The sequence below is a fragment of the Trichomonas vaginalis genome, chromosome VI, assembly GCF_026262505.1.
Source record: "Trichomonas vaginalis G3 chromosome VI, whole genome shotgun sequence".
Taxonomy (NCBI): Eukaryota; Parabasalia; order Trichomonadida; family Trichomonadidae; genus Trichomonas; species Trichomonas vaginalis.
The window spans coordinates 17,589,975-17,602,736 of NC_067208.1; the positions used below are offsets into that span (position 1 = coordinate 17,589,975).

Sequence of the window (12,762 nt, forward strand, 5' to 3'; positions counted from 1 at the left end):
AAGGCAAGCTTGTTAACGGTTGGATAACGGGAAGGGCTGCCTTGAATCTCGAGACTTCGACTGGAATTCCAATTCAAATACCAGACGGGACAGCCTACGACGACATAAAGCAAGCAAAGAAGGAAGCCATTATAAAGTTCTTTGCCAAGCGTCCTTGGATACTACTTCCAAGCAGAGAGAACCCTTTCCCAAGAATGAACCAAATTCTCAAGGGTCTCCTTCACTTCTCGGGTCAGCCGTTCTACATAACCTGTGAAGGCGACATTCAGCCAGTTCAGTAAACATCTCATTTTAACTTCACTTTTTTTATGTTTTTACGCATGTGAAGAAGAAGCCTTCTGGTAAGTTTCTTATAGCCATATACATGGCACGCTTTGAGTAAAAACATTTTTTTCTTTTTTGAATGAAGCAAGTTAAATTCGTCCCACACCAATCTCAATGGACCGATGAAGAGTTTCAAGCTATAGTTGAAGGTGTTGAGAACGACATAGACGGCGAACTTGAAGGAGCTCAAATCACAATTGCAACCAAAATTGCAGAAGTCAAGGAACAGATAGCTCCACTTAAAGCTACCAAAGCTACTCTTGACCTCATGGATAGTTACCGTTTAGATGTCAAGAGTGGAATAAGACAATTAAAATTAAAACTTCTAAACTACGAAGCTATACTCCAAAAGTTAGCAGAAATGAGAAGACTTTACCAGAGCTACTTACATGTAAGGGACTTACCTTCAAGCAGTCCGACCAAAGATGAATTTGTTGACATTGTCCCAATTTTGTCCGAAAGTCAGCTCAGATGTTTCGAACTGCTCCCAACATATCCAGAATATGAACGTTTGCCTGAACTCTTCCGCAATCTCAAAAAACGTTTTTTGGTTCTCATGTTCGAAACTTTTATCGGAAGAGACAACAAACGTTCAGAAGAAGAACAAGATATTATTTTAAACTTGTTGTATGACTTAACCGTCATAACAAGCTTTTTGAAGTAAAACCGTCATTCTCAAACCACTTCATTTTTTCGATGTCCGAACAAGCACCAAAGCCAAACTCAATGGCAGATGTCCTTTCAAGGTTGCCAGACAAGCGCCCAGTTCAAATTCAAATTGCCCAATTGAACGCTCATCTGACAAACACCATTAAGACTATCCAAAGTAGTCTTATGGAAGAGATAACCAATCTCAAAGTCGAAGTCCTCACGAACCAAGCTTCCAATAAGAAAGTCCTGAACGATTTCGCGGAAACCTTGCGCCAATACAACAAAGAGAACCAAAACCTTGCCAGACTCATCTACCGTTTCTTCGAAGAGATAGACGCCATCTGGAAGGTACTCGGAAAGGACAGAACATGCAACACCGTACTTCGTGAGTACCAAATTGAAGAAGGAATTTTCGAGGAAGAAGAGAAACACGAAGAAGAAGAGGAAGAAGAAGAGAAACACGAAGAAAAGGAAGTTTGGGCAACCCTTGTTGCCGATGACGGTTACGAAATTTCCCAACCCTACCCATACAAAATCCGCAACAAGGAGACCGGCAAGGTTCTTACCCCAGTCCTCAACAACTTGGGACACTTGAGCCTTACCCTTCGGAATTACGGTACAATTTCCATGGGAAGGCTTGTCGGTATGCAATGGGTTCCAAATCCAAACAAGAAGACGAAGGTCAGACACATTGACGGTGACAAGCTCAACAACCGTAAGGAGAACCTCGAGTGGTTCTAAGAGTAAAAAAATTTTATTTTAGGGGGAAACCCCGAGTAAATTTAAGTTTTTAGTTGCATAAGTATGTTAAATTAAGGGTAATTTGCAAAATTAGTTCCCGACCTTTGAATTGGACTCTTTCGTTATCCCAGTTGCGTAGGAGGTCGTCCCAGAGGAGTTGGTAGAATTGCCAATCCAAGGACGATTTGTCCTCCCAGGCATTGAGGATGTACTGCTCGTAGAGTTTCATGACCTCTGCCTTGCACCAGACACCCTCTCCCTTGGAACGTAAGGCTTCTTCGAAGTGCTCGAATGCGATTGGCTGCTTGACCATCTGAAATGACACTTTTTGTCCGTTTGGTCAATGTTTGTGTCTCGTGCCATAGTCGACGAAAATACAGACAAACAGGTTATATATGAGTTTGAGACCAAGAATGGTGTAACTCGACCTGTCCGATTCAAAGACTCCGAGGGCGACCATGAAATTAAACGGAAATTAGCTAGGAAGGAATATAAAATGGACTGGTTGCCACCACCTCCACCTCCACCACCTTTACCTGTTCCTCAAGTAAATAAGCCTTTCACGTTCCCAAGAATTCCCACATTTAAATTCAAATTCGAATAAAAATTTTTTATTTCATGCAATGTTTAACTATTTCACCATCTTCTTTAACACCCCAGTACTTACGCTTGGAGAGGACATGAACTTCGGTGAAAATTTTGTCCAATTTGAATTGACCCATCTTTTCACCGACCATTCCCATTTCAATGAGTTTGTTGTACCCTTCTTCGTTCGTCATGAGTGCATCGATGTTCTCGTAGTATACCTTCACTTTGGATTTAACTTCCGAGAAGAATTTGTTGTAGTTGTCAAGGACTGCTTTTGCGAACTGAGGATAGGACCAATGTTCGACAATAGGTTTTACTGTGGTTACTAAGCCATTTTGACCTTCGGTGAACTCGTACTTCAAAACAAAAGGGGAGAACCTTTCAACAAAGTTGTCGACCTTCTCATAGTGTTTACTCTTCATCTTTTGAGGTTTTTTAATGGAATACCCCCATGTCGAATTCATAAGCAATTTGAGTGTCATTGCAAGTTTGGGGTTTGAAGCTTTCCTAATATCATAGAGTTGTTGTATGACCTTTCCAACTGTATAGTTCCTTCCCGGGAACTCACCGTCTTCGTTTGGAATTCCAGTTGGAATATATTGGACGAACCTCATGTACGCAGCGTTAAGGTCGACATAGTATATTTTTTCGTTTGAGTCGAACTTGTCGCAACCAATGGGTCCAGTTTGTGGAAATTCAAGTGAGTCTCTTATCTTCTGAGAAACCTCGCCTGTTATCTCATAAACATCGTCAAAGCAACCTGTTTCATATAAAACCTTCTGACCTAACTCAGAAGCTCTCCAATACAATTTGACATCAATTGGATGTCTCAATGGAAGTTTGTTTATAGCATCTTGAAGTTCTTGCAACCTCATTGGAAGTTCTTCTGGTTCAGGTTGGTATCCGAACAATCCAACTCCTTTTGGAACTGTGTACTTCTTTTGTGCTATAACTTTGTCTGGAACAACTTTTGGTCTTACCAACAATGAAAAGTTTGTTTCGTCTTTTGGTACAAAAGTTTCTGTCAGCTTGTCATCTGGAATTGGTTCCAACAAGCCTTTCTCGAAAAGAATGTTAACAGCTCTGACAATGTTGCACTTACCTTTTCCGAACAATGGGTTTGTAAGACTTTCGTTCAACATGAAGTGGTTGTGGACAAGTACAATCTTCAACCATGGTAAGTCTTTGTCAACAACATAGTCGTCATGTGAAGAACCTTTCTCAGTCGGAATGTTGACTCGGATATTCACATTTGCCAACGGTGCAATTTTTGACAATTGACCTCTAAGAATGTACCTTGTCTTCACACATGACTCAAGATACTTCATTTTCTCATCTGTAACAAGACCAGAGTTCCTGAGACATGTAAGAATACAAGGTTCATTGACAATTGTTTCAATTGAATTGTAAATTCCATACCTTGTTAAGTCAATGTCAGACTTATTTCTGAACGGGAAATAACCAGCATGTTGTCTGACTGCTTGAGGGTTGGGTTGATACCATTCGAACTTCACGCTTGCAATTCCTTCAATTGCATTCAAAATGTCTGAGTCGGAGTCAACCATTTGTTCTCTCTTTGTAGTCTTGAAAGCGTCAAGAAGTTGTGCAGCTGTTGTGACATTGCCATGTGCATAGTAAATGTGACCATCCAAATCTGTTACGGTCTATCTGAGATTGTATCCTTTCTTATTTCCGTCTTGTATGGCAGCAAGTACACCCATGAAGCCTTCTTTGTTCTTTCCTTCGTCAAAATTTACTGTAAAGGTTCGACCAGATGTAATTTTACTTCTAACTTCACGATACTTTTCATATGCATATCTTGTTCTTTCCATGGGAGCATGTGCGTCTTCACCTTTTCCTTTTTTCCTCCTCAAAGGATGCAATTGTTCGTCATGTTTCCAGTAGAACCTGGCAAAGCCGTCGTGTCCATCAACTTGAGGTTCATTAACATCGAAAGGCATGTCCATAAGACGTTCTTCTTCTAACCTCTCTAGTCTGTTTGGATAATTTGTGCGTGCTGTTTCCAAGTCCATTTCATAGCAGACCAGACAGTTTGTCATAGACTTTTATGGCTTTCCCTTCCTATATTTAAACTTCTTTGAAACTCTCCAACCATATCTTTCTAACTCTGCTTTTATTCTAGCAGACCTTCTATCCATTCTATACGGGGCATTTTTATAAAAATAAAAAAAATTTTTTTCTTTACTTTACATAACCACCGCTGCCAAAAGTCTTTGACGCCAACCCATACCAGCTAATGAAGGTTGACTTGGTTTAGTTGAAACTAAACTTTGGTTTTGGTTTATCTTCAGTTTTTGGTTTCTCTTCTTCTATTGGTTTTTCGTCACTTTTCGGTTCATCTGACTTTACCTCACTTGCTGGAACAGTTGTGTCGTCAACATCTTCATAAATATCATATGCCATTTGTTTTTGTTTTCCTTTCAACTTTTTGTGTTTGTTGTAAAGTTTAGAATATTTCGACTCTAAGTCAATGAGATGTTCTATAATGAACTGTTGGTCAGTGAAGTAAACTTTTCCATCTGTTGTCTCGAAAGCTCCTTCAGACTTCAATATTTTATTTGTGAGAGTCTGTTTCTTTTTTGAGATACTTGCCGTTCCATTTTTATGAAAAGTGACTTTGTAGTTAGAGTTTGTATTTCCAGACCTGGCACTTTCTATTATTGAATTTTTCTCTTCATCTGTAAGTTCTTTGACAGGTTTTGACAATGGTTCTGAACTTTTTGTTTGTGGTGTCAAATCTACCGTTTCAACTTCTTCGGTCATTTCATCTCAGTAAAAAATTTTAGTTTGGTTTGTTTTCAACTGGTTGTTGAGGTTTTTTAAGTCGGTCTAAAACTTCCTGAGGTATAGGAAGAACTTGACAAACACGTGGTGTGTAACTGCTGGAAGCCGACAAAGCCATCTTGAGCCCATTTGTCTCAATGCTGTATTGTTCATTTCATCTCAGTAAAAAATTTACATTCCCCACGTTTGAGGCGGTTGAGGTTGGTTGTTGTTTACCCACTGTTGTGCATGGTTATATCCTCTGTTAAAGAATCTTTCACCTTGGTCCATGTAGTGCCCTGCTTGGTTATAGTAGTCATTTGCTTTGTTATAGTAGTTTCCTGCTTGTCTTCCTACATTGTCCATCCATCCTTGAACTTTTCCTCTTGTTTCAGGATTTGGAATAAGATTTGCTGCATCTCGTGCTACCTCCCAACCTTTCTGTACAGTTTGTATAATAGGTTGTGCTTTCTCTTTCAGTATACCTAATGTACTCAAAATCTTCCTTCCAATTCCAAATGCACCTCTGGCTATTGTGTTCCCACTGCGGGCAAAAATCTAGATGCGACTCCTGCTAATGCGCCAAATAAACCCATTTCTTATGGGTTAAAAATGACGAATTCAAACAAGGACCCGTATGTTTCTAAAGCAACAAAGAAAGCACTCATGGTAAAAATCTTTAGTTCAACACCAAATGCTTGGTTTATGGATATCTTGGAAAACATTCCGAGGTATAGAGAAGATGGACCACCATACTGGCTAATATTTGTTGGTCAAAACACAAGATACTGTGAAGCCATACCATTAGTCCAAAAATATTTTAGATGTGAAAACTGCTTTGACAATATTCGTTGACAAATACCATCCAACAAAACTGACATCTGACTGTGAAAGTTCTTTCAAATCAGACGATATTAAAAACTATCTGCGTTCAAAAAATGTAAACCAATATTTCATTGTCGACCAAAACCATTCTGCTCTTGGTGTCATTGACAGTTGTATAAAAATCTTAAGAGACTTAAATCAACCACAAGGTGGTGAGGTAGATGAAATGTCATATGACGACAAATATAGACACTTCTCCATGGCAAAGATGAGACAAGTTTTAAATATTTACAATACCGTAAACAAAAAGGTTTGGGAAACCACTCCCCCGAAGAAATGAAAAACAACCCTGACTTAGAGAAAGACTATATATTTAATAGTTTAGTCAAAAGAGACAAACAAGAAAGAATGCCAGGCTTCAAACTTAAGAAAGGTGACAAAGTAAAAATAGAAATACCTAAACGCGACCCATATGAAAATACTATTGACTATGACAACAATGGGAACTCGACAGGTACTCACATTCGTGTTCGTAAAAATAGAAGAAAGTATACAAGAGAATATTATGAAGTTTTAGGCAAACATGGCAAAATGTACAGACTGCAAGCAGAAGATAAAACTACTATTGTCAGACCTCGTTTCAAACTTGTTAAGGTTCAAGGTGGTATACTTTCAAAGACAGTTCCTAACAAATATAAGACAACTCCTGACGAATATGCTAAAGAAGTTGAAAATGACGACTAAGCATTTCTATACCATGCGTAAACTGTCATGTAAGGTGGCATGTAGTCTTTACTTTGTCCCGTTGTTTGCGTATACCCTGAAACGCGATGTGTATGGTTTCCTTCTCCCTGTGTGCTACCCCAGAAACAATTTATAGCAAACTGAACGTCGTCTTTAACATCATATCCTTTACCTTTTTTCATTGCTGACCAATCCCAAAATCTATGCTTATGCCAACCTGCTTGAGATGTACTTAAATCTATGTAGTGACTGTGTGCAGGTAAGTTTTCACCTGAAATCGTTTTACTTCCACCTGTTTCCTTTGAAGAGTTTGCACAATACAAAAACCTGTCGACTATTTGAGTCCAAGTTCCGAGACCAAGTACTACTTCTGGTCTGGTAGAGTTCATTGACGTGTAAATAGAACCTATAGGATATAGTGTTTGAAGTATTTCAATCTTTAATGTTTGAAGCTCTGTTTTGTCTGCTTTTTTATCATATAAATCTTGAGCAGTGAATTTAACTTTGTTTTCATCCTCCATGACATAGACATTTCTACATCTAGTGTATTTCATCGTCGTTATGTCATCCTCCGATGTTAAACCTTGTGGAAAGTTAGGAGGTTTCCAATTTAATACATCCCCACCAGTTCCATCAGGTTCTTCAACCGTTCCTGCAATATTTTCTATACCAACAGTTGCGAAGAAATCGTGTGTATGTCCAACGTCACTTTTCTTGTTTAAGGTTTCTTGTAAGTTTGTAATATTTGCAATGGTATGTGTATGAGTCTTTTTAGAATATTCTTTGTCAGCTCTTGTCACTTCACTTGACATTTTATTGTCAACATATGTTTTATCCGCCTTGTCATCTAACTTTTCTTGAAGTTCATCTACGTCATAGATGTTATGTGTATGGTGTTTTTGTGGGTATGCTCTATCTGTCCATGCGAAAATATAGTCTTTTGTTGCATCTACATACTCTTTGTCAGCTTTCTTTTCAAGGCTAACGTTTAAGTCTGTTATTTCAGATATAGTATGTGTATGTCCAACGTCACTTTTCCTGTTTAAGGTTTCTTGTAAGTTTGTAATATTTGCAATGGTATGTGTATGAGTCTTTTTAGAATATTCTTTGTCAGCTCTTGTCACTTCACTTGACATTTTATTGTCAACATATGTTTTGTCTGCTAGTTCAGGATGAGTATGTTCTTTTGTTGCATATGTTGCATCTGCTCTGTCATGTTCTTCTTGAACTTTTTCAATGACATACTCTTTGTCAGCTTTGTTGTCAACATCTGCTTTCAAAAGAAGTTCATCTATAGGTTTCTCGTTTAAAGTTCCTTTTGTTGGATTTACACAGACAGTATGGTTCTTACTGTCTTGAAACAGAAACTCGTCTGTCAATGGGTTTATCGTCAGTTTTAAGTTTCCTTCTTTCAATGACTCAGATATCTTAGAATAGTTTGAAAAGTTTGTTGTGTTCTTATTTAGAGCTTGCAAAATGAGTTGTCGGTTGTGTTGTATTTCTCTCATAGACGCTGTTTCTTTCGACATTTTTATTCTAGATAAAAAATGCTTCCAATAGAAAAAGAAAATTCAAGAGTTGCTACAACTAAACCATTAGATGAACTTTTTACGAATGTCGGTCAAAAGTTTGAGACAGAGACCGTAAAGCATGAAGGCTATCGTTTTGACTACCCCTTAAGATGGTTAAGAGACCCATCCGTCACAAAAGCTATTGGCTTTCGTAGAATGAAGTTCATTTCAGAAGCCATACATGGTTTCCCATTTACGGTCGCTTTTGAAATTCGATACTATAACAAAGAAAAACGTACGTATGAGAAATTTGAACAGGGAAAACTTTTACAAGTGAATTTGCTTGTAAACTTAGAAACAATCTTTCAAGCTTTTCAAGAAAAAATAAACGATATCTATCTCGAATATGCAAACCAGTTTAACATTGACGAAGGAGAGTACCATCTCGATATTATATATGACAGGAAAAATGCAACTGTTTTAAAATCAATAGAATAGAACCTTGGAGAAGACGTTTATATTTCTACAAAATATAACAACTTGGCATGTATAGATTTTTGAGGATGTTAAATCAGCCTGCAGAATATCCAGTACACCCGAACTTTTATGAAGTCGAAAACCCTAATGGAACATATGAAAAATTTTCGACCAAGATTATTATAGTTCATGCTTCATTTTCTGGTGCACAAAACTCTTTTTATGCTGGCAAACGACTTTTACGAAAAACCTACAAAGCTATATGAACCGCCGAGTGGAAGTATTTCAACTTTCAAGTATGTTTACTACAGATGGAAGAAAGAGAATAGTTTCCATTATACCATGCGTTTTACTTAGAACTTAGTCTCATATACAACTACTATCGAACGGTAAAAATATAATTTTTAATACGGTTGAGGTTGGATTGGTTGCCAACTAGACTGTGGTGCAGTTCAGGCTGTTGTATAACAGGAGCTTGTTCTTCTGGTTCAGGGTCTTTAGGTATAATACCAACAAACTGACCTACTCTTTTGCCAAATTTTTGACTCCGTTCCAAATTCCTCTTCCGACAGATTTTATTCCATTCCATATACCTCTTCCAACATTTCGAAAGAAGTTTCCTATTCTTCCAAAGAAACCCATTTTACTATATGTAAAAAATCTAATGTCCGCCTAGTCTCTTACGTTTCCTGTTGAGTTCCATAGCATTTTTTAACTGGAGCTCATACATTCTATTTCTCCTCTGGTAGAAAACATACTCTGGGTCAACTCCTGTGTTCGCGTCATCTGCATAGAGTTGTTTATATCCCACTTCAGGGTTTGTATAAAACTCTTTCCATCTCATATTGCATACCATGGTGGCAAACCTAACGCAGCGTCATTTGACATGGCAGTTTGCATTTTACATCTGTTGGCACTTGACCATAGTTTTGCCATTGCAGTTTGTATTCTAACTTCATTTGGAATATTCTCGGTTTGGTTGTCCAGGTTGCTGTGCATTCGCTAAGTTCTGTGCGTCCATTTAATATTAGATAAAAATATCTCTTACGAGTACATATGCTGAACATTTGCAGACATTGGTTCATCTTCATATTCTCTATATCTTTCTGCCACGTCAAATAAGTAAATGACACAATGGAAAAAACCTAAAACAAGTAGTCCTATTTCAAAACCACATTTACTTACCAATAAAATTTCTTTGTTGTGACACTTTCTCCAGTTTATAGGACCTCTCTCATATTCTATCTTATCGTATCTAAACTCATAGTCATGTATGTCCTCTAACCATCTCATAACGGTTTCCAAACCACTTTTATCGGATGTAAAGTAAAAGCATGGATGGTTATGTAAAACGTCTAAAGTTTCTAAAGAGTCTCTCAAAGTCCAGTCTACTTGGTATTGAAAATCCCATGTGTTATAGAACGGCGGGTCTACTATAAAGAAAAACATTTTCCTTTTTTTATATTTTTTCATACAACTCTGTCCAATGACATCTCACAAACTCTATACCCTCAGTATATTTTTCTATGTTCTCTTTGAAAACCTTTGTATAGTTAAGATATAAAACTTTTGACATAAGTGTTTCAATGTCATGAACTCTTATAGAACCACTATATAATAGTCTAGAAGATATACTATCCCAGTCAATATACTCTGCTTTTTTCAAAACCTCTCTGACAGTATTTTTCTTATCTAATGGTATACGTTCCATCTTACCTATAGGTATCTTTTCTTTTAACTCTTTCAATATTTTGTTAGTGTCTGGTATATGTTTGAGACGGTCCATATAGTTGTCGAAGTCATTGCATATAATCTTTGAGTCAGGAAATACAGTATGGCACAAATGAGATATATAGAAACTTCCACCGAACAAATCTACAAATGTTAGACCATTCGGTAGTTTCTTAAGTTCTCTCAATAGAATATCTTTACATCTACTCTTATTTCCAAAGAAGGGTAACGGTGGTTTTGTAAAATTCATTTTATATACAATAAAAATGTTTTTTCCCTGAAAAATGACAAAACATCTTCGGGGCTAGAGGGCACGAAGTGCCTGGAAGCCCCAATACCTTTTTTTTTTTAAATTTCAAGTTCAATTTTCATTTTGATAAATAATTTAAATTTCAAAATTTCAAGTTCAGTTCGACTATGTATGTAGTAATTCCTCAATAAAGTGCCAAAACCCTATTAAAATATATGAACATTTTCAACATTTTAATGTTTTTATTTAAAAATTTGTTGGAATATGAGCTTCAAACAATTATTATGTAAATAAAAATAATTAAATATATGTATTTATTCGTATTACAACCGTAGTAAGTCGATTCTTCCTTTCTTCTACTGAGTTTTGAATTTGATTTCGAATTGTAAAGAGATTCAAAGGGAAAATACTAGCGGATAAAAACTACCTCCATGAAAGGGTCATAATGGAGTCAAGTTGTATTTTTTGATATTTTTTGCTTTTCGAGCCTAAATAGGTAGCAAAGATAATGCCTAAAAATAAGGTTCTAAATTCTGAAGTTTACATGATCCTCTCGTGTGCACCCTTAAAATCAATAATTTTGCCTGATTCTGTAGTTTCTATTAATGAGTCTGCATTTAGATATTCCAAATTAATAGAAATAAATATTTCCTTTAATTCAAAATTATTTGAATTCCATGAATATTGCTTTGCTGACACAATACTATCTTCAATATTTATTCCAAAAGGTTTCCAAACAATAAACATTTTCTCATTTCATAATTGCCCATTAACCAATATTACAGTTGATCCAGAAAATTCGAAATTCAAAAGCGATACTAAATCAATTTATACTGAGATTGACAATTCAACATTATATAGAGTTATCAGCCGATACTCAGGAGAATTTATTGTACCTAGCTATGTTCGTCATATTTCTGATGGCTGCTTTTGCAATGTTGGTATTTCTTCCATTAAACTTCATAACCTTATTGAATCAATTGGAGTCAATGCATTTTATTATTGTAAATCATTAACAAATATTGTGTTTCCTAATAGTTTATCATGTATAGATAATGCCACGTGCTATGGCTGTAATTCATTAAAGAATATTACAATCCCAAATAGTGTAACAAATATTGGAAAATATGCTTTTTATTCTTGTTCATCATTAACAAATATTACAATCCCAAATAGTGTAACAAATATTGGAGAATATGCTTTTTATTCTTGTTCATCATTAACAAACATTATAATCCCAAATAATGTAACATCAATTGGAAGTTTTGCATTTAAAGATTGCACAAATCTAACTCATTTTGAAATTCCTAATAGTTTGACAACTATCGAATATTCAATATTTCGAGGTTGCAGATCTTTAGCACATGTTACAATTCCAAGTAGTATATTATTTATTGGAAATTACACATTTTGTGATTGTACTTCAATAACAAAAATCATAATTCCAAATAGCGTGACATCAATTGGAAATTATACATTTAAAGGTTGCACTTCATTGATATATATAACAATTCCAAATAGTGTATTATCAATTGGAGAAGGAATATTATGTGATTGCCCATGCTTGACTTATTTTGAACCTCCAAATAGATTTAAATGCATTGAAAATTATACTTTTCAGCGTTGCATCTCATTGACTAATTTTATTATCTCGGATAATATAGTATCAATTGGAAATTATGCATTTAATGGCTGTACATCTTTATGGAATATTACAATTCTAAATAGTACAACATCAATTGGAAATTATGCATTTAGTGGCTGTACATCTTTAAAGAATATTACAATTCCTAATAGTGTAACATCAATTGGAAAATTTGTATTTAGTGACTGTACATCATTAACTAGTATTGTAATGCCAAATAAAATAACTATTATTCCGGAATATTCATTTCAAAATTGCATATCTTTAATTAATTTTTTAATTCCTAATTTGGTTTATGGGGTAGAAGATTATGCATTTGGAAATTGCAGCTCATTGACTAATATCTCATTCATTGAAAATGCAGTATCTATTGGGTATGCTGCAGTCTATGCATGCAGATCATTAAAGAGTATTACACTTCGAAGTGGGGATTTGACTCTGTGGAAGTATGCATTCGGGGCATGCAGTTCATTAACAAATGTTGATATCTT

At 35.9% G+C, this 12,762-nt stretch overlaps 7 protein-coding genes and 3 pseudogenes across 10 annotated transcripts, besides 1 other annotated feature; 5 read left to right on the top strand and 5 right to left on the bottom strand.

The window, feature by feature from the left end:
- Positions 1-7,937: part of a mobile genetic element that runs on past the window's edge.
- TVAGG3_0883570 (uncharacterized protein) lies at positions 404-988 on the top strand (the record flags this gene model as incomplete). The annotated part of the gene is made up of 1 exon (XM_051250521.1): positions 404-988. One exon carries the CDS (start codon positions 404-406, stop codon positions 986-988), a length of 585 nt encoding a protein of 194 aa, XP_051085996.1.
- On the top strand, positions 1,021-1,716 carry TVAGG3_0883580 (MazG nucleotide pyrophosphohydrolase domain-containing protein; the record flags this gene model as incomplete). Its single annotated transcript, XM_051250522.1, has 1 exon — positions 1,021-1,716. The coding sequence occupies one exon, from the start codon at positions 1,021-1,023 to the stop codon at positions 1,714-1,716; it is 696 nt and encodes a 231-aa protein (XP_051085997.1).
- TVAGG3_0883590 (uncharacterized protein) lies at positions 1,766-2,029 on the bottom strand (the record flags this gene model as incomplete). Its single annotated transcript, XM_051250523.1, has 1 exon — positions 1,766-2,029. One exon carries the CDS (start codon positions 2,027-2,029, stop codon positions 1,766-1,768), a length of 264 nt encoding a protein of 87 aa, XP_051085998.1.
- On the top strand, positions 2,060-2,320 carry TVAGG3_0883600 (uncharacterized protein; the record flags this gene model as incomplete). The annotated part of the gene is made up of 1 exon (XM_001282304.2): positions 2,060-2,320. The coding sequence occupies one exon, from the start codon at positions 2,060-2,062 to the stop codon at positions 2,318-2,320; it is 261 nt and encodes an 86-aa protein (XP_001282305.2).
- On the bottom strand, positions 2,328-4,463 carry TVAGG3_0883610 (annotated as a pseudogene). The gene has a single exon. A coding segment is annotated over exon 1 (2,136 nt).
- Positions 4,507-4,728, bottom strand: TVAGG3_0883620 (annotated as a pseudogene). The gene has a single exon. A coding segment is annotated over exon 1 (222 nt).
- On the bottom strand, positions 4,741-5,088 carry TVAGG3_0883630 (uncharacterized protein; the record flags this gene model as incomplete). Its single annotated transcript, XM_051250524.1, has 1 exon — positions 4,741-5,088. A coding segment is annotated over one exon (348 nt), but the record flags the coding sequence as incomplete, so codon positions are not given.
- Positions 5,108-5,262, bottom strand: TVAGG3_0883640 (annotated as a pseudogene). The gene has a single exon. A coding segment is annotated over exon 1 (155 nt).
- Positions 5,701-5,818, top strand: TVAGG3_0883650 (uncharacterized protein; the record flags this gene model as incomplete). Its single annotated transcript, XM_051250525.1, has 1 exon — positions 5,701-5,818. A coding segment is annotated over one exon (118 nt), but the record flags the coding sequence as incomplete, so codon positions are not given.
- Positions 6,322-6,657, top strand: TVAGG3_0883660 (uncharacterized protein; the record flags this gene model as incomplete). Its single annotated transcript, XM_051250526.1, has 1 exon — positions 6,322-6,657. The coding sequence occupies one exon, from the start codon at positions 6,322-6,324 to the stop codon at positions 6,655-6,657; it is 336 nt and encodes a 111-aa protein (XP_051086001.1).
- Positions 7,938-12,762: the final 4,825 nt, after the last annotated feature.